Raw genomic sequence first — 22,370 nt, forward strand, 5'->3', positions numbered from 1 at the left:
AAATAATTAATAAATTAAAATTTTGTGCCTTTTCCAGCCTAGGGTATGAACCATCTCTTTGTCCAGTGTATCCTACTTGTTAGTTAGCCATCTGTCTGGGCATCAGATCAACTGTGGAGATAGCGCAGTGCTTGTGTTCAGGTAGTCCTTATTTTACTTAATAATAGGCCCACAACACAAGATTAGTGATGCCAGCAATTTGGATTTACCAAAGAGAAACTGTGAAGTGCTTTCTTTAAGTGAAAAGATGAAAGTTCTTCACTTAATAAGGACCATATGCTGAAATTAAGATCTCAGGCTAAGAATAAATATTCTAATCATGAAATTGTGAGGAAGTAAATTTGTGCTAGTTTTACTGTTGAGCTTCAGACTGCACAGGTTATGGCCGTAGTGCAATTAAGTGCTTAGTTAAGATGGAAAAGTCTTTACGTTTGTACAGTAAGATCTTTTAAGGAAGAGAGAGACCACATCTACATAATGTTTATTGCAGTAAATTATTATAATTATTCTATTTTATTATTAGTTATTGTCAATCTCATACTGTGCCTAATTTATAAATTAAACTGTATTATACATACGTATGTATAGGAAAAAAACATGTAGAGTTTGGTACTCTCCAGGGTTCCAGGTATCTGGGCACCTTGAGATAAGGGGGGGGTCTTCTTTATTTCTCGTGGGCTTCAGTCCATGGGGTCACAAAAGAGTCGGACACAACTTAAGTGACTAAACAACAGTAACAACTGTATTTCTATAGAACTGTAATTTGAAGCAAGGTGTAGTTTTTTGCAAGTTTTACTCAAGATTTAGTTATCACAGATAAGTGATAAATTTTGTATTTGCATACAGATGTTTTAGTCATTTATTTGTATTTTGAAGCTTTTTCTGCATTGTTTTTCTTTAGTGTAAGAAAGATACATACCTATTTGTAATTGTTTTTCTTCAACATAGTCCCAATTCTGATACTGCAGAGGACAAAAAGGATAGGAAATTCCAGTAGTGTTAGCTATGTATGTTAAAAAAAAATAATAATAAGTAACATGCCCAAGGTGATTCAGTTGATAAATTGAGTAAATGTACAGTATATTCACAGTTCCAAGGGAGAAATTGACAGTCTGTGTGTGGATGAAGGTTTGGGGAAGAGCTTTTTGTTTAACTTGAATTTAATAACTTTCTACCTCACGTGAGTTCAGTTCACTTGTTAAATTTCTCAGTTTAAAAGAGTGTTAACTACCTTAACAACTTTTATTTAACTTAAGAATAAGTCTTAAATATTATCAAGTTGTTCTTTAGAGTCTTCACATCTCTCATTTTAGGTGCTTCTTGATGTGATGGGTATCTTTTAAATAGCAGTAGGTAAAGACAAGAAAGTACTAATAGAATCAGAAAGCACATTTGTCAGTCACATGAAGTGCAGTCATCTTTGCTAATTGTAATGCAACACCACAATAATAACAATTTTTTTATTGTGACTAAGGAAGAATTTTTCCTGTGCAGTGATATCTCATAATTTTTTCAATGCTTGATTGTTTCCTGTCAAAAAAGAAAATGACTGAAAAGATAATTTCTCCTGGGTTTGAGAGATGTTGGGATGGAGGAATAATGGAAAAAATTTTCCTTTAGGTAATGAAAGACACCCAGAGATCTCACATATGACATTTAAGTTTGCATCTATCACTTAATGAAGTATAGTTTATTTCCTTAGCAGAGGTTACAGAATTAAGAGTTACTGTTGCTTTGTGGAGGCCACAGTGAGACATTAGTGCAGTAAAAGATATTTAATGATTAATTAAAATTAGATCCTCTCTGCAACTAACCATCCGTTTGTATTAAACTCAGTGGTAAACTCTGAGCCCTTTGAAAATGAGTTGGATGTTAATTTTCTGTTTAGTTTTTTAAATCTTATTTCTCAGAACATCTAATATAGTAAGACTTATCAAATAGTATGGTCCTAGGCGAGGTAGTAGGTAAATAACATACATTTGTTTTACTTAATCATGACTGTAATCAATAACTTAATTTACTTAATCAGTAACTGTAAGGTATGATTATTTGCTGAATTTAAAGATAAATGAGCTTTCAGGTAACGTCTTAAAATTTTATTCCTTATGAGTCAATATAATTCATTTAGTGAGCAAAATGGTTGTTTCTTTTTTAAAGTCTGAAAGAGTTGCTGTCTTGTGTCAAACTCTTTGCGACGTCATGGACTACATAGTTTGCCAGTCTCCTCTGTCCATGGAATTCTTCAGGCAAGAATACTGGAGTGGGTAGCCATGCCCTTCTCCAGCCAATCTTCCCGACCCGTGGATCGAACCCAGATCTCCCCCATTTCAGGCAGATTCTTTACCATCTGAGCCACCAGACAAGCCCATTTCCTTCTTAAATAAATGTGACTTTGTTAAAATCCTAATGGGTACGTTTTGACTTAATGTTTTCTCTTTTTAAAAATAGCATTTTTATGAAAGGGGTTTTGCTATTTATTTATTTATGGCTGTGCTGCTTGCCACGTGGCTTGCAGGATCTTAGTCCCCAGACCAAGGATTGAACCCAGGCCCATGTCAGTGAAAGTTTGGAGTCCTAACTACTGGGCCAACAGGGAATTCCCTTATGAAAAGTGGTTTTAATTTGTGGTACTTTTTGTCAGACTTCTTCACAAGTGACCTTTGTAGATCACTATTTGGTCAGGTTGGTAAATGATGACCAGGGCAATGACAGGTTCAGATTATTGTCAGGTGAGTTCTTACTGACTGGCCATTAGGAACACTTAAACTGGTTTACTGGATAAACAAAGTTATTTGTGAGATCATAGAAATTAAAGGAGCCTAGAGTTGGAAATGGAGAAGGAAATGGCAACCCACTGCAGTATTCTTGCCTGGAAAATCCCATGGACAGAGGAGAGTTGGAAAGGGTGACTTTACAAAATTAGTCTTTTCATTTGGTACAGAAGCAATATTTTGTCAGTTTTGATTTGGTATTTCTGAGGGATCATCTTGTAATGAGTATCAATTAAGTATTTTCCAATAAAATTTTTACCTTTTTATTGAGGTATGAGGTCAGTTATTTGCTTTAGAGATTCTGTAATTGGGTTTGTGAATAAAACTGTATTTTCCTTTGTATGTGTGTATGTTACATACACATTACTAGTTACATTACTAGTAACAATAGTTACATACACATTACTAGTGGCAGCATCAATAGTATTTATACAGTGCATACTCCTGAAGGCTGAATCTTGTGCCCCACAAATTCACCTGTTGCAGCTCTGCCTCCCAATGTGACTGTATTTGGAGATAGAGTGTTTGGGACGTAATTAAGATTAAACTAGGGGCCTGAATCAGAAAGGGATGGAACCCTTAAAGAATATGAAGAAGCACCCAAAATCTTTTCTTCCGCTGCACATACACTAAGAAAAGGCTGAGTGGGTATGATATAGCAAGAAGGTGAACATCAAGCCAAGAGGAAGTTGTTCCTCTAAAGATTGGAAGCTTGCTCTTGGTTTCTAACCTGCAGAACTGTGAGAAAAGAAATTTTGTTATTTAAGCCCCGTAGTGGTTGGTGTTTTGTTATGGTAAGCTGAGCAGAATAATAAGCATACTATATACCAAGGACTGATATAAGTGGTTTATGTGAGTGGGCTTATTTAGTACTCAGACACTAAGAGGCAGGTACTATTATTATTATTCCCATTTTACAGAGGAGGAAACTGAAGCACAATTAGGGTTAACTAACTTACTCAAGGTTGTACAACTAGTAAATAATGGAGCCAGATTTTTATTATAGGCAACTTCATGCTGAAGTTCATGCTTCTAATTCTGCTTCAGCTAACTTTAGGGACAGGGAAAAAAAATACCAGCACATGGGAAAAATCTATTATGACAAAATTGTACCAAAAATGTAGAAAAAATGAAAATGCAATCTATATTATTTTCAGTAGTCAAAAGTAGGTGCTTATATTGATACTTTTAGAAAAACATTTGAGGGGTTACATTTTTCTTCCAGTGGAATAAACTAAGTGGGAATGAATCTTTTATTGTTTGTTTTGTCTGATAGTTTCAGTTATGAAGTTAGTTTACTAAAGGATTAATGAAGAGTTTGACTTTTTCCTACTTTGTTCCTTTTCTACATCTCATATTCTTGCTAGTGAGTATTATTTGGGATTTTTTTTTTAAATCTGTTTTTAGGTTTTTTGTTGAAGATCTTTCTAAGGGAAGGATCATAGGGTCTCATTTGACATCCCAGATTCTGTATGCCTTTATAAAATTAGAATCGTAAAAGTTGGAAGAAACTTTAAAAATCTTAACCTATTACTATAGGAGCATATAGGCAGGAATTGAACCTTCTTGGTGGCTTAGATGGTAAAGAATCTGCCTGTAGTGCAGGAGATGTGTGTTTGATTCCTGTGTTGGGAAGATCCCCTGGAGAAGGAAATGGCTACTTGCTCCAGTATTCTTGCCTGGAGAATTTCATCAACAGAAAAGCCTGATGGGCTACTGTCCAAGGGGCTGTGACGAGTCAGACACGAGTGTGACCGACATTTCTGCTTTTCACTGTTCATAATATTCTAGATTATAAGGAAATTTAAAATGTGTCCATTTTCTTTTTCTTAGCCTTGATTATTAAAACATTCTTTATATGGTAACTGAAATCATATTCCTCTGACTTCTGTCTAGTTTGTACTTGGTTGGCATCAAGGTTTCTTTTTGTACATATAACAGGAAATTCATTTCAAAATGGCTTAAACTAAAAAAGAAATTTAATGAGATCAGTGATGTTCTAGAGTAGATCTGATTCCAGTTAAGCTTTTTTCTTTATCTCTTTGCTCTGTTTTCCTCTGTGTGTTTATATTTTCAGATTGACATCTTAGCAGGATAAATTGGTTTGATTTTGTCTAGTTGGGGCTCAGCCCTGGACCTTGTGAGTGGAGAGAGGAAAATGTTGCTGGACATAGGTTACCACTGATAATAATTTTTCCAACAGTGATTAATAGAATAAATTAGGTTTACTTAGATACTTTGGAGAATTGAAAGATTTTTGTTAGGGATAGTTCTTCTTACATTTGAAAGAATTTTGATTTGGAAAAGAATATTGTTTTTACAGTGCTTTTTTGAAATGTGCCTTTTATCTTCCAGGTATGTATAAGTTCTTTCTGTTATTTCTAACTTGCTAATTATTTCTAATATTTTGTTGGGGATTTTGCATTCATATGTAGGGAAGGATATTGTTTTGTATTTATCTTGTACTATCTTTGTCTTGTTTTGGTATCAGTGTAATAAAATGAATTTGGAAGTTTTCTCTGCTCTTCATTTTTCTGTACTGTTGATTTGATAGTCTTTCTTAAGGTTTTTATATAATTTGCCAGTGAAACCATCTGCATGTGGAGCTTTTTTTTCTGGGAGATTTTCAACTACAACTTCTACAATCTCAGTTTCTCTATTTCAAATCCCTATAAGGGCCATTCACTATCTGTTTCACCTTAGGTTCAGTCAGTTCAGTTCAGTTGCTCAGTCGTGTCCTACTCTTTGCGACCCCATGAATTGCAGCACGCCAGGCCTCCCTGTCCATCACCAACTGCTGGAGTTCACTCAAACTCACTTCCATCCAGTCGGTGATGCCATCCAGCCATCTCATCCTCTGTCATCCCCTTCTCCTCCTGCCCCTAATCCCTCCCAGCATCAGAGTCTTTTCCAATGAGTCAACTCTTCGCATGGCCAAAGTCCTGGAGTTTCAGCTTTAGCATCATTCCTTCCAAAAAACACCCGGGGCTGATCTCCTTTAGAATGGACTGGTTGGATCTCCTTGCAGTCCAAGGGACTCTAAAGAGTCTTCTCCAGCAGCCCAGTTCAAAAGCATCAATTCTTTGGCGCTCAGCCTTCTTCACAGTCCAACTCTCACATCCATACATGACCACTGGAAAAACCATAGCCTTGACTAGACGGACCTTTGTTGGCAAAGTAGTGTCTCTGCTTTTGAATATGCTATCCAGGTTGGTCATAACTTTCCTTCCAAGAAGTAAGCGTCTTTTAATTTCATGGCTTCGTTTTGGTAATTGATGGTTTTGAGGAATTGGTTTGTTTCATCTAAGCCATTGATATTATGTGCATAGAGTTGTTTGGAGTAATATTACCTTTTTGATATCTATGGTAGCTGTAGTTATAATCCCCTTTTATTCTTAATATTGGTAATTTATGTTTTCGTTTTTTTCCTTTGTCAGTTTTGCTAAAAGTTTTATCAATTTCATTGATATTTTCAAGGAAGCAGCTTTCGGTTTCATTGATCTTCTTATGTTTCCTTTATGTTTTAATTTTCTTTGATATCTGTTCTTTGTTATTTCTACTCTTCTGCATGATTTGGGTTGCTTTTGTTCTTGCTTTTCCAATTTCTTGAACTAGAAGCCTAGATTATAGATTCTAGATCCTCTTTTCCAATGTAAGCATTTAGTGTCAAATAGTTTTCTGCCAAGTGCTGCTTTAGCTGCATCTGAAAGATTTTGATATATTGTATTTTCATTTTTACTCAATTCAGTATGTTTAAAAACTTACCTTAAGTTGTTTAATTTCTAAATGCTTGGAGATTCTTCTTTTGTCTTTCTGTTACTGATTTCTAATTTAATTCCATCATGGTCAAAGAATGGACTTCCCAAATGGTGCAGTGGTAAAGAATCCACCTGCCAATGCAAGAGAGACAGGCTCAATCCCTGGGTCAAGAAGATCCCCTGGAGAAGGAAATGGCAACCCACTCTGGTATTCTTGCTGGGAAAATTCCATGGACAGAGGAGCCTGACAGGCTATAGTCCATGCAGTTGCAAAATGTCGGAAGTGACTGAGAGTGAGCACACACACATACTCAGAGAATATACTTTGTGTGATTACAATTCTTTAAGTCTTTTAAATTATTTAAGAATTACCTTTTGACTCAGAATATGGCCTGTCTTGGTGAATGTTCCATTTATGCTTGAATAGAATGTGTATATATGTAGTGATGTTATTGGGTGTAGAATGTTCTATTAATGTCCGTTGGATCTCATTGGTTTATGGGTTTGTTCAGGCTTCCTCATCCTTGCTGATTTTCTATCTAGTAGTTTTATTAATTACTAGGTGAGGGGTGTTGAGGTTCCCAACTATATTGGATTTCTTTCTTGTTCCTTTCAGTTCTGTCAGCTTTTACTTTATATATTTTGAAGTGCTCTTGTTAGGTGTTTATACCTAATAGATACATCTCCTTGGTGCCACCACTAAATCTCTTAATACCAAAACCAGACAATGGTATTACAGTGTAAGGAAACTTATAAACCAGTGTTCCTCATGGTTCCTTTATGAACATGGACATAAAAATCTTTGACCAAATTAGATTTATTTTAGTAAATCTTACTCAGCAATATGTAAAAAGAATAACACCTCATGACCAAGTGGGGTTTATCCTAGGAATGCATGGTTGGTTTAACATTTGGAACTTAGTCAATATAACTGAAGATATTAAGAAACTAAAAGAGGAAAATTATATGATCATCTCAGTGGTTATTGAAAAAGCATTTAACAACACTCAACATCCATCCATAATAAAAGCATAATAAAAACTTTCAGCAAACTTGAACTAGAGGGGAACTTTCTTAGCCTGATAAAAAGTATTAAAACATACCTACCCTCGCTCCCCTGACACATACCCAAAACCAAACAAATAGAAAAAGAATCCCCACATACTTAATGTTGAGGGGCAAGACACTCTCCCTGAAAACTGTGAACTAGGCAAAGATGTCTCTGCTGTCCAGCTTCTATGTAACATTATGCAAGGAGCCCTGGCCAGTACACTAAAGTAAGAAAAAGACAGAAAAGTACAAAGGTTATTAACGAAGAAGTACAACTGTCTTTATTTATAGTCAATATGATTGCTGATGAAGAAAATACTAGGGAATCTGTCAAACAATAACAACAAAATTCTAGAATGAAAACAAATTTAGTAGTGAGGCCATTGGATACAAGTTCAATATACAAAGTAAATTATATTTCTCAATACTAGCTGTAAACAGTTATAAATAAAATAAAAATAATATCCTTTGCAGTAGCATAAAAACATGAAATACATGTGGATGAATTTAACACACTGTGCACAATCTGTACACTGAAAACTGTGACTATTGAGAGAAATTGAAAATAACTTAAATGAAAGACATGCCATGTTTATGAGTTGGAATACTCAATATTGTTGAGATGTCAGTTCTCTTGAAATCTGTCTTTAGGTTTAAAGGAATCCAAGTAAAAATGACTTCTCCATAAAAATTGATAGGCTGATTCTAAAATCTATATGAAAACTCAAAGCATGTACAATAATCAAAATAGTTTTTAAAAAGAACAAAGTTGAAGGATTTATGCTGCTTGATTCTAGATTTACTGTGGAGCTTCAGTAATGAGGACAGTACAGTTTTTAGTGTAAAGATAGACATCGAAATCACTGGAAAAGAATAGAAGTAGAGCTACACATACATTTTTAATTGATTTTCAACAAAGATGCTTTCAATGGGTTATAGGAAAGTCTTTCTAATAAGTGGTGCTGGGTCAGTCATATACTCCTACAGAAAAAAACAAAAACATTGACTCTTCAACACTGTACAAAAATGAACTTGAAATGGATCATAAATCTAAACATAAAAACTAAAAGTATAAAATTTCCAGTAAAAAACATTTGAGAAAATCTTTGTGACTTTGAGGTGAGCTAAGAGTTTTAAGAATACACAAGGAGTAAACCATTAAAGAAAGAAATTGATAAATTGGACTTCATGAAAATTAAAAATCTCTGTTCTCCAAAAGACATTAAGGAAATGAAAAAGCAAGCCCAAGAATTGGAGAAAATATTTGTGGTACATGTATAAGCGTGTATTCAGAATATGGAAATAATATGTCACCAAAGAAGATAAATGAATGGTCAATAAGCACATCAGTCATCAGGGAAATTAAAATTCAAACTATAATACAAAATCCTATTATTCATACCCACTAGAATGAGTTCAATTAAAAAGGGCAGCGATGTGTCAAGTATTGAGAAGGATGGGAGGACAATCAGTGAGTGCATGCTCACTTTGGTTGTGTCCCACTCTTTGCGTCTCTATGGACCGTAGCTTGCCAGGATTCTCTGTCCATAGGATTCTCCAGGCAAGAATACTGGAGTGGGTAGCCATGCCCTTCTCCAGGGGATCTTCCTGACCCAGTGGTCTAACCCGCGTCTCCTGTGTCTCCTGCATTATAGCTGTATTCTTTACCCACTGAGCCACTAGACTTTTTATATTGCTTTGGGAGTATATAATGGTACATTCTGGAGAGCAGTTTGTCGGTCTCTCATCAAATTGAACATAAACTCACCATAAAGTGAAAGTGAAAGTGAAGTCACTCAGTCGTGTCCATCTCTTAGCGACCCCATGGACTGCAGCCCACCAGCCTCCTCCATCCGTGGGATTTTCCAGGCAAGAGTACTGGAGTGGGGTAAGCAAGTCCATATCTAAATATTTCCATGATCTTCACAAATGAGATCAGACAATAGTTTTATTTTTCTTACTAAGTTATATTTTTGCATCAGTGGTATGCAGAATTAATAAGTTTTTTTATCCCCCTATGTTCTATCAAGATTTATGTAGTATTTGTCATCCTTAAAATTAAAAGTAGAATTTATTCTATGAAACTTCTATAGTACAGTTCTTGTATTGTGCGTAGCTCTTTGAAAATTTTTCAATTTCTTATTTCTTGGTCTGTGTTTAGATTTTTCTGTTTCTTTTTTCATGAGTCAAAATAATGCTCATTTTCTTAGAAAATTGTCAGTTCCACTCATTTTCAAATTTATTTGGAAGATACAACTAAAATTTTTTTTTGTTTTCTTAATTTCTTTTATATCTGTCTCGTAGCATTCTCAGTTCCTTTTTTGTGTTTATATATTCCCATTTGTTGTTCAGTTGCTAAGTCGTGTCTGACTCTTTAAGACCCCATGGACTGCAGCACTCCAGGTTTCCCTGTCCTTCACTATCTCCCAGAATATGCTCAGACTCACTTCCGTTGAGTCAGTGAAGCCATCCAACCATCTCATCCCCTATGAACCCCTTCTCCTCATGCCCTCAATCATGGTCTTTTTCCAGTGAGTCGGCTCTTCACGTCAGGTGGCCAAAGTATTGGAGCTGCAGTATCAGTCCTTCCAATGAATATTCATAGTTGATTTCCTTCAGGATTGACTGGTCTGATCTCCTTGCTGTCCAAAGGACTCTCAAGAGTCTTCTTCAGCACCACTGTTTGAAAGCATCAATTCTTACGTGCTCAGCCTTCTTTATTGTCTAACTCTCACATCCATACATGATTACTGGAAAAACCATAGCTTTGACTATATGGACCTTTGTTAGCAAAGTGATGTTCTGCTTTTTAATATGCTATCTAGGTTTGTCATAGCTTTTCTTCCAAGGAGCAAGCATCTTTTAATTTCATGGCTATAATCATCATCTGCAGAGATTTTGGAGCCCCAGAAAATAAAATCTGCTGCTGTTTCTACTGTTTTCTCTATCTGTTTGCCATGAAGTGAGGGGACTGGATGCCATACTCTTAGTTTTTTGAATGTTGAGTTTTAAGCCAGCCTTTTCACTTTGCTCTTTCACCTTCATCAAGAGGCTTTTTAGTTCCTCCTCACTTTCTGCCATTACAGTGGTATCATCTGTATATCTAAGGTCTTTGATATTTCTACTGGCAATCTTGATTCCAGTTTGTGCTTCATCATTTTGCATGCATGATGTACTTTGCATGTAAGTTAAATAAGCAGGGTGACAATATACAGCCTTCATGTACTCCTTTCACACTTTTGAATGACTGCTTTAAAAAAATCAGTTATAAATTTATTGTATAGTTCTTTTCATAGAATCATCTCTTGAATTTATTATTCTGATAGTTGTTTATTACTAATTCATTTACTTCTGCCTTTAACTTTTCTGATTCTTCTACTTTGTTGCTCAAGTTTATCATTCTTTTTCGTACTTTGTTAGAACAGAGTGCAATTGTTTTCATTTGTTCTTATTAAATAGTACAAAATTTTCAAGTTAGGAGTTTTCCTCAGAACTGGTTGATTTCTGTGTTCTCATAATAAATCTTTATTAATATTTTATATCTTCTGTAGGGTCATACTTTAGTGTTTATTTGACCCAAGAGTAGTTTTAGACCCTTTAATTTTTTCCAGTTGAAATCTTCAGTTGTCGTCTAGGTAAAAGTCATAGGGATAGCCAGTAATTTCAATTTTGCCTTTCACTTTTTTGTGCTGCTTAGCCTGTGGCACAAACCTCTCCTTGTGGAACCAACCAAAATCAGTACATATATGTGGGTCTGGCCTTTTTCCATTTCAGAATAGTCAACACCTCAGAGCAACTTGTATTTAAAGGACTAAATAAATAACTAGAGAACTGAACATAGCTACCTATAAAAATAGAAATGAGAACAAAAACAGGGACTCCTAAGGATTTAAAATATGCATGATATATATTGTGGACAAAATACTAAAATAAATAGAGATACATATTTGATTCAGGTGATTATGCAAGTCAGTCAGTTCAGTTGCTCAGTCGTGTTCAACTCTTTGTAACCCCATGTGTGACCTGGTGTGACTGCAGCACACCAGGCTTCCCTGTCCATCACCAACTCCCGGAGCTTGCTCAAACTCATGTCCATCAAGTCGGTGATGCCATCCAACCACCTCATCCTTTGTTGTCCCTTTCTCCTCTCACCTTCAGTCTTTGCCAGCATCAGGGTCTTTTCCAGTGAGTCAGTTCTATGCATCAGGTGGCCAAAGATTATGCAAGAGATAGTGATATATGGGTGATTAAATAGCTTGATAACATTTTTGTTATCTTAATAGGAAGCTGAGAAACAAAAAAGAAATGGAAAGTATGTCTGTAATAACCCAGAACAAATGTTATAGTTGATATCAACATGAAGGGAACTGAGTGGGGAGAAGACCAAGGAATTTATCAAAAGTGTGGTGGAGTACTCATTTTGTTAGTAGAAAGATATCCTTCTTGGTAAATTGAAATAATTAGGAGCACATGAACAAGAAAGTGTGATGTAAGTTAAAAACAAGCGTTATAAGAACAAATTTGTATAGCTTAAAACCATCCTAAGAAAACATTTGGGGAAAAAAGTATGGAATTAAGAAGGAAAGTAAAGGGCTTCCCTGGTAGTCCAGTGGCTAAAGAGTTTGAGCTTCTGCTACAGGGGGCATGGATTCGATTCCTGTTTAGAGAAGTTCTACATGCAGTGCAGTGTGGCCAAAATAAATAAATAAATAGAAGGAATATTAGATGGAAAATATGAACCTAGATAGGCTTCAGTGGTAAAGAATTTGCCTGAGCCTCGTGGCTCAGTGTTAAATAATCTGCCTGTCAATGAAGGAGATGTGACTTTGATCTTTGTGTCTGGAAGATCCTCTGGAGAAGGAAATAGCAACCCGTTCTAGTATTCATGCCTGGAAAATCCCATGGATAGACAAGCCTGGCAGGCTGTATTCCATGGTTTTGCAAAAGAGTTAAGACATGATGAATGATTAAACAACAACAACAATGAACCTAAGTAGTATTGAATACAGATTCCTAAAATATCACCAAGGTAACTTGTTGATAAGACAAAGTGAAAGTTGCTCAGTCGTGTCAGACTCTTTGCGATCCCATGAATTATACAGTCCATGGAATTCTCTAGGCCAGAATACTGGAGTGGGTAGCCTTCCCTTTCTCCAGAGGATCTTCCTAACTCAGGGATTGAACCCAGGTCTCCTGCATTGCAGGTGGATTCTTTACCAGCTGAGCCACAAAGGAAGCCCAAGAATACTGGAGTGGGTAGCCTATCCCTTCTCCAGCGAATCTTCCTGACACAGGAATCAAACCGGAGTCTCCTGCATTGCAGGCGGATTCTTTACCAACTGAACTATCAGAGAAGCCCTAGCTGAGGATAATGTTTACCATGGTAAGGGAGATCACTCCCTCAGCAGAACCTTAGTAGCCTGTTAGACAGGGAAGGACGAAGTTGAGATATATATTGAGATTTTAAGTCTTTCTTAGTAAGGGCCCTTCAATTGGTGGATTATGGTTGATTATATCTTGGTTATGATTGGAGAAGGATCATTATGTTATGTGCTTACCTAGTGGCTCAGTGAGAAAGAATCCACCTGCTAATTCAGGAGATGTGAGTTTGATCCCTGAAAGATCCCCTGGAGATGTAAATGGCATGTAAATACCTCAGTATTTCTTGCCTGGGAAACTCCATGGACAGAGGAGCCTGGCGGGCTACCATTCATAGGATTGCAAAAGAGTCAGACATGACTTAGCAACTAAACAACAGCAACATGATCAGAGAATTTAAAGGAAGGAGGTTTAGAGTTTTGAAGTGTTAGCCATCATTTGATACTTTCTGTTAAAGAGTTGATGGATCTTTGAAGAAGTTCCTGGAATGAACAATAAACTTATTTTGTAACTTCTGTCTTTCTGAGTATGTTTCCTGTAAGAATAAACTCATTGATGAAGACAGTGTAATAATAAAGTTATGTTAATATAGGCAGTAAGCTGTGTGGGTGATTTTCATTCTCAGAAGGTAGAAATAATAATCTCATTCCTGGGGCTAGGGAGAACCCAGTTGCTCCTTGTTATTGTTCTTTTACTCTGCTACCGGATTTGTCTTACTAGTATCTTATTCAGAGTTTTTGCAGTTCTGTTCATTAGTAAGATGGGCCTGTTCTGTTTTCTTGTGTGTCCAGTACCTGGTTTTGGTATCAGTTAAGCTAGTTTTGTTCAATTAATTCCTCCCCCCCCGAAACATTTTCTTTAAGATCAAGATGATCTCTTTTTGAAGATAGGCAAATCTTAGTACACATTTTATGACTTCCTTCTTTTAAAATACATTCTATCTGCTTTTTGATTGTTAAGGATTATTATACTTTATATTCCCACTACAGTCATATAGCCTTGTTATACTTTAATTATTATTTTAAGTATGTTTTTTGCCCTTTTTATGAATTTGGATCAAAAGAGCATGGTTCATGGTTGTCTTATGACTTAGCTTGCCATCTTGAACCACCCTCACCATTTCTTAAATTAATCCTTTTTTTTTTTCTTTGATCTATCTCAGTTAAGCAGAGAGATCTCATTTTCTGAACCAGGAAGAAAATTAAGAATTACAGTTTTAGTTTTCCTTTGTCTTCCTATTAGTTATCAATGTGTCTCTTTAGAAAAATGTTTTAAACAATGTATATTGTCTATTCTAATGGAAAAGTAGATGGTGTTGGATATTTTTTTAATCCCTATATTCCTACTCTGGTTTACTTTCTATATATATGAAAAATGAAAATAAGTCTTGTACGAAGGGTATCTTTTTAATGACATTTTTCTCTGTAAATATAGGAACTTCACAAATGGGTGCTACTATAGTAGATGCTTTGGATACCCTTTATATCATGGGACTTCACGATGAATTCCGAGATGGGCAAAAATGGATTGAAAACAACCTTGATTTCAGTGTGGTGAGTATACAGTTCATAATTTATTCAGTTGACTATAAAGAAAAGCACAGTCTCTAACAGTAGTTTTGAGTATTATACTGAGTTTAAGGAAATCCCAAATCTCCCTTCTTCTTTTGCAGTTGTCAATTGTTTAGTTTTTGCATAAAATAGACACCTTTTCTCAGCATTTTCCGTTTACTTTTCTTACTCTTATCATTTAAGGTAACATGTTGAGTGTGTTAAAAGCAAGAGTTAGGGGAAAAAAGCACATTGAACTGCAAATATAGGAAAATCATAAATTAACTTTAAAATAAATATTTTATTGTTTTTTAAAGATACAGTGATTTGGCGCAGTTTTTTTAACATCTTTTAAAAATGTTATTTTTTAAATTGAAGTATAGTTGAATCGTGTGAATATGGCACAGTTTTGATGAGTCTTCATAGGCATGTGCTCATCATCCCAGAATTTTGGCATAGTTGTTAAGTGGTACTGCTTAGGTTTGAAGCCCAGCATAGCTACATTCTAGTACTCCTTGGGAAATCTACCTGTAAGTAAGTGCTACTTTCTAAACCTGTCATAAAATTGCTATCCTGTTGCAGTATTGTGAGGATTATTTGAGATAATCTGGTACATATTCAGTGTTCAGTAAATGATAGCAGTTATTTTCATTGCTACCAGTCTTCACCTAAAAGATGTGTGAGCTACTTTGTCATATTCATTATTATCTTTCATGATATTTGTACTTGTTGTTCCTTCTGAGTGTAGTGAGAAACCACTCCTTTATGTGTTTTTCTCTTTGGCAGACTCTGTATCATTCAAATTATGATTTAAATCTGTAATCATTTCTTTTCTGATGCCTTTCCTGATGCTAATTAGACTAAAACTGATTACTTTCTTTTGTATTATTTTAGCACTTTGAGCATATATAACAACAGTTTTTATTATCAGGTTTAGGTTTGGCTGTGCATAACAGAAAATCTAGTATGAAATAGCCTAAGCAAGAGAGAGAATTTGTTTCTGTTTCCTGGAAATCAAGTGCAGAGTTAAGCAGTTAGGACTGATTTGGGTAGCTCCTCAGTGATCTAGGATCCATTGTCTTACTGCTCTGTCAACTGCAGTATAAAGCTTCATCTTCATAGATGATTCCTCAAGATAAGGTGGATAAGTGCTCAGTGGCAGAAAGGAGGAAGGAAAGGATAGAGAAAAGATATATGATTGTTTAGAGTCGGTTACCCCATTTTTGCTTGTGTATTAGTGAGTGAATCTTACTCATGTGGCCACATCTTATTATAAAGGGGATTGAGAAATGTAGTTCATCCACTCCTCTCCACACCACCCCCTGCCGCCGCCCACCCCGTATTTAAGTAGCCCTTAGAGATTATGCTTTTTGCATCTTATTTAAGAAATCCTTACTTCATGGTCATGAAGATATATTCCAATGTTTAATTCTAAACTTCTAAACTTCTGCATTTGGGTCTATAGTCCTTATATAATTGAATGTGTAGGTAGAATATGATAGGCAATTATCAGTTGATCAACAAATAGTTGATTCTATTTATTAATATTTCCCTGCTATTTATACATGCCACATTAGTCATGTATTAGTTATAGTCTGTTGTTTTCTACTTGCTCTTCTGTTTATTCCTACATGAATATTTTAGCAGTCTAAATATTTATTGTACTCTTAGCCACAGTATTTTTATAAGACAACTTGATACCTATATTTGAATCTTGGTATTATTAATGTCATTCTACTAGGAAATGATCTTAGCAGTTCTCAGTTCTTTGTTCTTTTAAGCTCTGGAAAACCCTGTTGAAATTTTGATGAGGATTGCATTCAGTTCATAGATGAATTTGGAGAGAATTGGCATTTGTGACTCTCAGACCCTCCTGTTTGTTAACATGGCAATTTTATTATGCCTGATAATTTGTTGGTGTATTGTGTCAGTTGGCTCAATCAAGAACCAAAACTGTACAGTTTTTTAAATGAGAGGATTTATTGTTTAGAATTGTTAACCAAATAATGGGGCACTGAAAAGACAAAGTAGAACATTATTGTATTACAAGAGGTAGTATTAATAACTGCAATAGATAGCTGCCATGCCTGGAACTCTGAGAACAATCAGAAGAGGTTGAGATCATTAAAATTTAGTAGCTTGGGGCTCTGTTTTTGATAATTTAGGAGTTCTTAAAAGGATCCTCTTGGAGCTAGGGCCCAGACATCTGAAGAGGGGGTACCTAGCTAGAGCTTGGTATCTCAAAAGAGCATAAAGAGGCCAATTTGGAGAATGTGTCTGTGACAGGGAACTGTAACCTGGAAGCAAATGCCAGGGTGAAGAATCATGGCTGGTTTGACACTGTCAGAAACCAGAAGTAAACTAGAAGAAATAAGTTCCTTTTCCTTCCTTCATCCTTGTATTATCTTTATAGCACTTCTTGTCATTGGCAGGGCCTCTTGGGGAGCCCACTGGCAAATGAGAAATGCATTTGAAGAGTTCTAGTTTCTATATACCAAAGTAGAATGTTTAAGGATGGATTTGAAGCTGAGGAAAAAATAGCTTAATAATCAGCACAGTTATTTTTCATTCCTTTACTTTTAGCCTTTCTGTGTCATTTGTTTTAGCTGTGTATTTTACATATGATGTGTACTTAGATTTTTTTACTTTTATCCAGTCTTGGAATCTTTTAACTGTTAAATTTGAAATATTTGCACTTAGTATGGTAATATATTTTTGGAGTTGGATCTTCCATCATTATTTTGCTACCTATATTATTATTGTGCTTCTCATTTGCCTTTACTTTCTCTCTTTCTTATTTTAGATTAAATTACTTCATGTCTGTTTTTTCCTCTATTATTTTTTAGTTTGTATCTCTTTTTACTTCTACTAGTTTGATTATATACTTTCCATTTCTGTTTATTTTGGGGTTTCTCTTGAAATTTTAATAGATATACTTACCAAAGTTTAAAATTAATCAGTTTCTCTTTCTTCTGAAAAATATAAAGATCTTAGAATGTTTTAATTTAGCTCATCTCCTTCTTGTCTTATGTGTAATTGTTGTCTAGTTGGTCCCAGCTTGCATTTAAAGTAATGAATAGAAAAATTAGGTAATGAATAGAAAAATAATGAATAGAAAAATAAACGTATTTATTGAGTGCTTTCTCTGTGACAGACACTGTTCTGGATCTATGGATACAGGAATGAACAAAACAGAGTTTTATCTCTGGTTTATACTAGTTTATATTCTAGTTGGAGAAGGCAATGGCACTCCACTCCAGTACTCTTGCCTGGAAAATCCCATGGATAGAGAAGCCTGGTAGGCTGCAGTCTATGGGGTCGCTAAGAGTCGGACACGACTGAGCGACTTCACTTTCACTTTTCACTTTCATGCGTTGGAGAAGGAAATGGCAACCCACTCCAGTGTTCTTGCCTGGAGAATCCCAGGGACTGGGGAGCCTGGTGGGCTGCCATCTATGGGGTCGCACAGAGTCAGACATGACTGAAGTGACTTAGCAGCAGCTAAGCAGTTACGCAAGAAAAATAGTAAATGCATATTCAAGTTATATATAACATATCAGGTAGTGATAAGTTCCTACTCTTAAAGAAGAGTAAATAAATAGGATTGGTGAGTAAATTGGTGAGTAAACAGGAGTAAGCAGTGGTGAAAAGTTGCTGTTTTTATATCTGATGACTATTGAAGGTAATAACATTTCTGAGAAGACACCCAAGGGAAGCCATGTGGATATGAGAGAGCCAAGCTTTCTCCTAATAGGTATTATAGCTGAGTATAAAATTAGAGGTTGGTGATTATTTTCTCTTAACCTTTTAAAGATACAATCTCATTGTCTTTCTAACATGCTGTTGAAAAGTATGCTGTCAGTTTAATTTTTAAAAGGTAATCTGTCTTTTCCCCCCTTGTTAATATTTTCTTTCTTTGCTTTGTTTTTCTGCAGTTTCTTTACCATTCTGTATTTAGATCATTCTGTAAAGGATGCATAATATTCTTTAGTCTGAGGACTTTTGTTTTCAGCACTTTAGGAAGATTCTGTCTTTACTCCTGTAAATAATGTTTCTTCTTCATGCTCTCTGTTCTGTTCTCTAGACCTTCTCTTCTGTCTCTTGTCAGGAAAGGTTTAAATTTTACAAATAAAGAATTATACCATATTAAGATGATGATAAGTGTTAATTGGGGAAATAGTACAGAATAAAGACTATTAGTGATGAGGGATTACTTCACTATTTTATATTGTGTGGTCAGAAAAACTTTCTAAGTGAAATTTGCTCCTAGAGATGTGCAAGTGGTGTAAAGACTGACACAGAAGTGAATTCGACAATTCTCAAATGGCAGGTAGGCCCATTTGGTGCAACCATAAAGTGAGTCAGAGGGATATTTGTTAGGAGATAATGTCAGAGAGGTTGTGGGGAATCTTATTATGTCTAATAAGTCATTTTATCCTGAGTATAACCAGAAATCATTGTAAAAGTTTGCACAGAGTGGTAATCTATGCTGACCTAAGATTGAAAAGTTACATTACGCTCTAGCTATACGGTACTGAACAAATAGAGTGCTGGGAAGGATGAAATCAGGGAAACTGGTTAGAAGGTATTATTGTTCCAGCGAGTGACAGAGACCCTCTCTCCCTCTTTCGCTTCCTCTCTATATTTAGTGAATGTCTACTATATATCCTGCAGTATGCTTTATATTGGGAATATATGAAGTAGTGTAAATGCTTTGCTTTTGAGGATGGGATAACAGTTTATGTTATTAAAATAATTATATTGTGAAAGTTCTATATTAGAGAATTATGCTTGTGTTAGCAAATGATGTCTTCTGCCTGTGAATATTGGAAAGCCTTCAGGGTAATACATATTTCCTTTTAATTTTTATTTAAAAGTTAATTAGAAATATTATTTTTCTATTAGTCAATTTTGTATATTCTGTGGATTCTTTGGTCATGTTCTTTGCTACTTCTTCACTTTTCTTTCCATGCATTAGAATCTGTCTCAGCAATATCTTTATCCATATCTAAATACAAACCTGTAGACTATATGTGGTAAGTTACTCTATATTTGTGGCAGATATCCTTCTGTTTGTTTCTTGCCTTTTAATTTTGTTCATGATTTTTTTGTTATAGGTAATTTTCATTATGGGGAAATTCAAGTTTTTCTATCATTGTTTGTTATCAGTGCCATTGATTATATGCTTATAAAGTACCTGCTTTCTCAAGGGAGTATAGATATGTTGTCACATTTTCTCCTACTTTTTTTTTTGTACTTCTGTGTTTACTTCTAAATTATTTTGATTTCATTTTGATAAATATGTATATATCATATATATGAGAGTCAAATTAATTTCTCATCTAGGAGTTAGTTTTTCAACATTATTAATCGAAAAATCTATTATCTTGTCATTACTTTTTGGTACCTCCTTTAACATTGATTAAGTTATACATACTAGAAAAGTATTTAAAATTCATGAGAAGAGATAGAAGTAAAAATGGACATACAGTTTACTGAATATATATTATAGTGTAGTGAATATAGTATAGAACAGAAAGGGGCCAGTGGATAGAGCACTGTTTCAAAATTTAAGAAATGGAGGCTTTCATGAGGGAGAATAGTCAAGTCATCAAATATCTTGCTAATTTCATAATCATATGTAAGGCACATGAAAATGGCCCATTGGTTTGGCAACTAGAAAGCTGTGCTGATAGCAGTAGAGGAGTTTCAGTAACATTAACAAATGGGAGGTGAGATTTCAGTTGCATGAGAAATGAAGATGTAGAAAGTGGAAAAAAAATATTCTCCCCAGTGTGTTTGTGAGAAACATATGAAGTATTGAAGATATTTCGAAACCTTTACAGCTTTGTGTATATGTGAGCATTTTCAATATGTTTTCACAGAATTCAGAAGTGTCTGTGTTTGAAGTCAACATTCGATTTATTGGAGGCTTACTTGCAGCGTATTACCTTTCAGGAGAGGAGGTGAGCAAAATCAAGTAATAAATTGTTTGGGGGAAAAGGTTGTGAATTAAATTTAGTAAAATGAAATATTTCCCTAGCAGCATGTCATCTTTTTAAATTGTCTAATATTGAACTAATCTACAGGTTTTCTGAAATAACTAGATCTTCAGATAGAGCTCTGTTCCTTGGGGTTAATGATTTTTTTGTTTTGAGAATATCAGTAAGACAAATTTATCACAGATCCTAACATTGTGTACACTATGTCTCCTCTGTAGGAGTAATCCTCTAGAATTTGCCATTGCAGTTAATTACATGGTTGAAACAAAAGGAGAAAATGAGTCAATAAGATTAAAATTAAGGAATGAATCAGTAAGATTCATTTTGTTTAAAGTGCCTATTTGGAAATTGAATGCAATTTATTGCTGTGAATTAAAAAAATAAAACACCAACAACTCTAAATTCTCCTTTTTGGAAGTCTTGGACTGAAATTCAGTTAGTTTGAAATAGAGACCATTATTTATGTTTTTAAATATTCCTTGATAAAGGTGTACTTATTAAGTATGTTTCAAGTACTCCTTGTTAAAGGTGATTTTTGGAAACGATGGTTCTGTACTTTGAGAAATTCTGACCCAGCTTTTAGAGTTTAGAGTTTCTCAAAGTACAGAACCATCATTTCCAAAAATCACCTTTAACAAGGAGTACTTGAAATATACTTAACAAGTACACCTCACTTTTATCAATAAAATCATAGTAAGTTAATGCTGCTGCTGCTGCTGCTAAGTCGCTTCAGTCGTGTCCAACTCTGTGCGACCCCACAGACGGCAGCCCACTAGGCTCCTCTGTCCCTGGGATTCTCCTGGTAAGAATACTGGAGTGGGTTGCCATTTCCTTTTCCAATGCATGAAAGTGAAAAGTGAAAGGGAAGTCACTCAGTCGTGCCCGACTCTTAGCGACCCCATGGACTGCAGCCTACCAGGTTCCTCTGTCCATGGGATTTTCCAGGCAAGAATACTGGAGTGGGGTGCCATTGCCTTCATAGGATTTTTTGGTCAGACTTAATGAAGTGTTACTTACACAGTAAAATTCACCCACTTCAGTGAATACTTATATGAATTTTTACAGTGCATACAATCTAGTAAGCACAAGTAAGAGACAGAGGAATTTATCATCCCATAAAATTCCCTTTTACCATTACCACCAGCCTCTGGTAACAATTGATAGGTTTTCCATTCCTACTGGCTTCTTTCTGTAGTACAATGCATTTGAGATTTATGGAAATTGCAACCCACTCCAGTGTTCTTGCCTCGAGAATCCCAGGGACGGGTGAGCCTGGTGGGCTGTCGTCTCTGGGGTCGCACAGAGTCGGACACGACTGAAGCGACTTAGCAGCAGCAGCATATATTTAGTATCTTTTTTTTTTTTTTTTACTGCTGTATATAGTATTGCATTGTGTGACTCTAAGGTAGTTTATCCATTCACCAGTGGATTTGTTTTTAGTTTTGGAGGTTATGAATAAAGCCGCTATAAATATTTGCGTTAGGTTTCTGTGGGATCATAAATTTTTATGTCTTTTGGGTAAATATCTAGAAGTGAGATTGTGGGATCAAATGGTTAGTAAACTTTGGAAGAACTCACCAGACTCTTTTTCCAACAATTGTTTTCTATCATGACTAGTACTTGCTATTGAGAGTTTCTTTATTATTTTTAGCTATAGGTGTGTAGTAGCATCTCATTGTGGTCTTATTTTCCTTCTCTCTAATGACAGATCATGTTGAGCACCTTTTCATGTGCTTGTCATTCATATATCTTTTTTAATTGTTCAGTCTTTGGCCATTAAATTTGTTTGTTTTATTATTTTTGAATGTTGAGAGGTTTTTTTTTTTTTTTTTTTTTTGTATATTCTGTATATTCTGGACT

General features: G+C 35.2%; 1 protein-coding gene across 5 annotated transcripts in view; it reads left to right on the forward strand.

The window, feature by feature from the left end:
- MAN1A2 (mannosidase alpha class 1A member 2) overlaps positions 1-22,370 on the forward strand; it is a 150,494-nt gene that overhangs the window by 48,843 nt on the left and 79,281 nt on the right. For 4 of the 5 annotated variants that reach the window (XR_015160800.1, XM_086392093.1, XM_086392095.1 and 1 more), the window contains 2 exons: positions 14,393-14,511; positions 20,394-20,474. Coding sequence is in view for 4 of the 5 variants with exons in the window: in XM_086392093.1 (XP_086248219.1) it covers positions 14,393-14,511; positions 20,394-20,474 (200 nt within the window). In the remaining variant the exon portion in view is untranslated. The remainder of the gene's footprint in view (positions 1-14,392; positions 14,512-20,393; positions 20,475-22,370) is intronic. The other variant, XM_086392094.1, reaches the window with a different exon arrangement.

This window comes from Bos grunniens, chromosome 3 (genome assembly GCF_055505025.1).
Source record: "Bos grunniens cultivar Pamir isolate PY7600 chromosome 3, Bosgru_T2T1.0, whole genome shotgun sequence".
Classification (NCBI taxonomy): domain Eukaryota; kingdom Metazoa; phylum Chordata; class Mammalia; order Artiodactyla; family Bovidae; genus Bos; species Bos grunniens.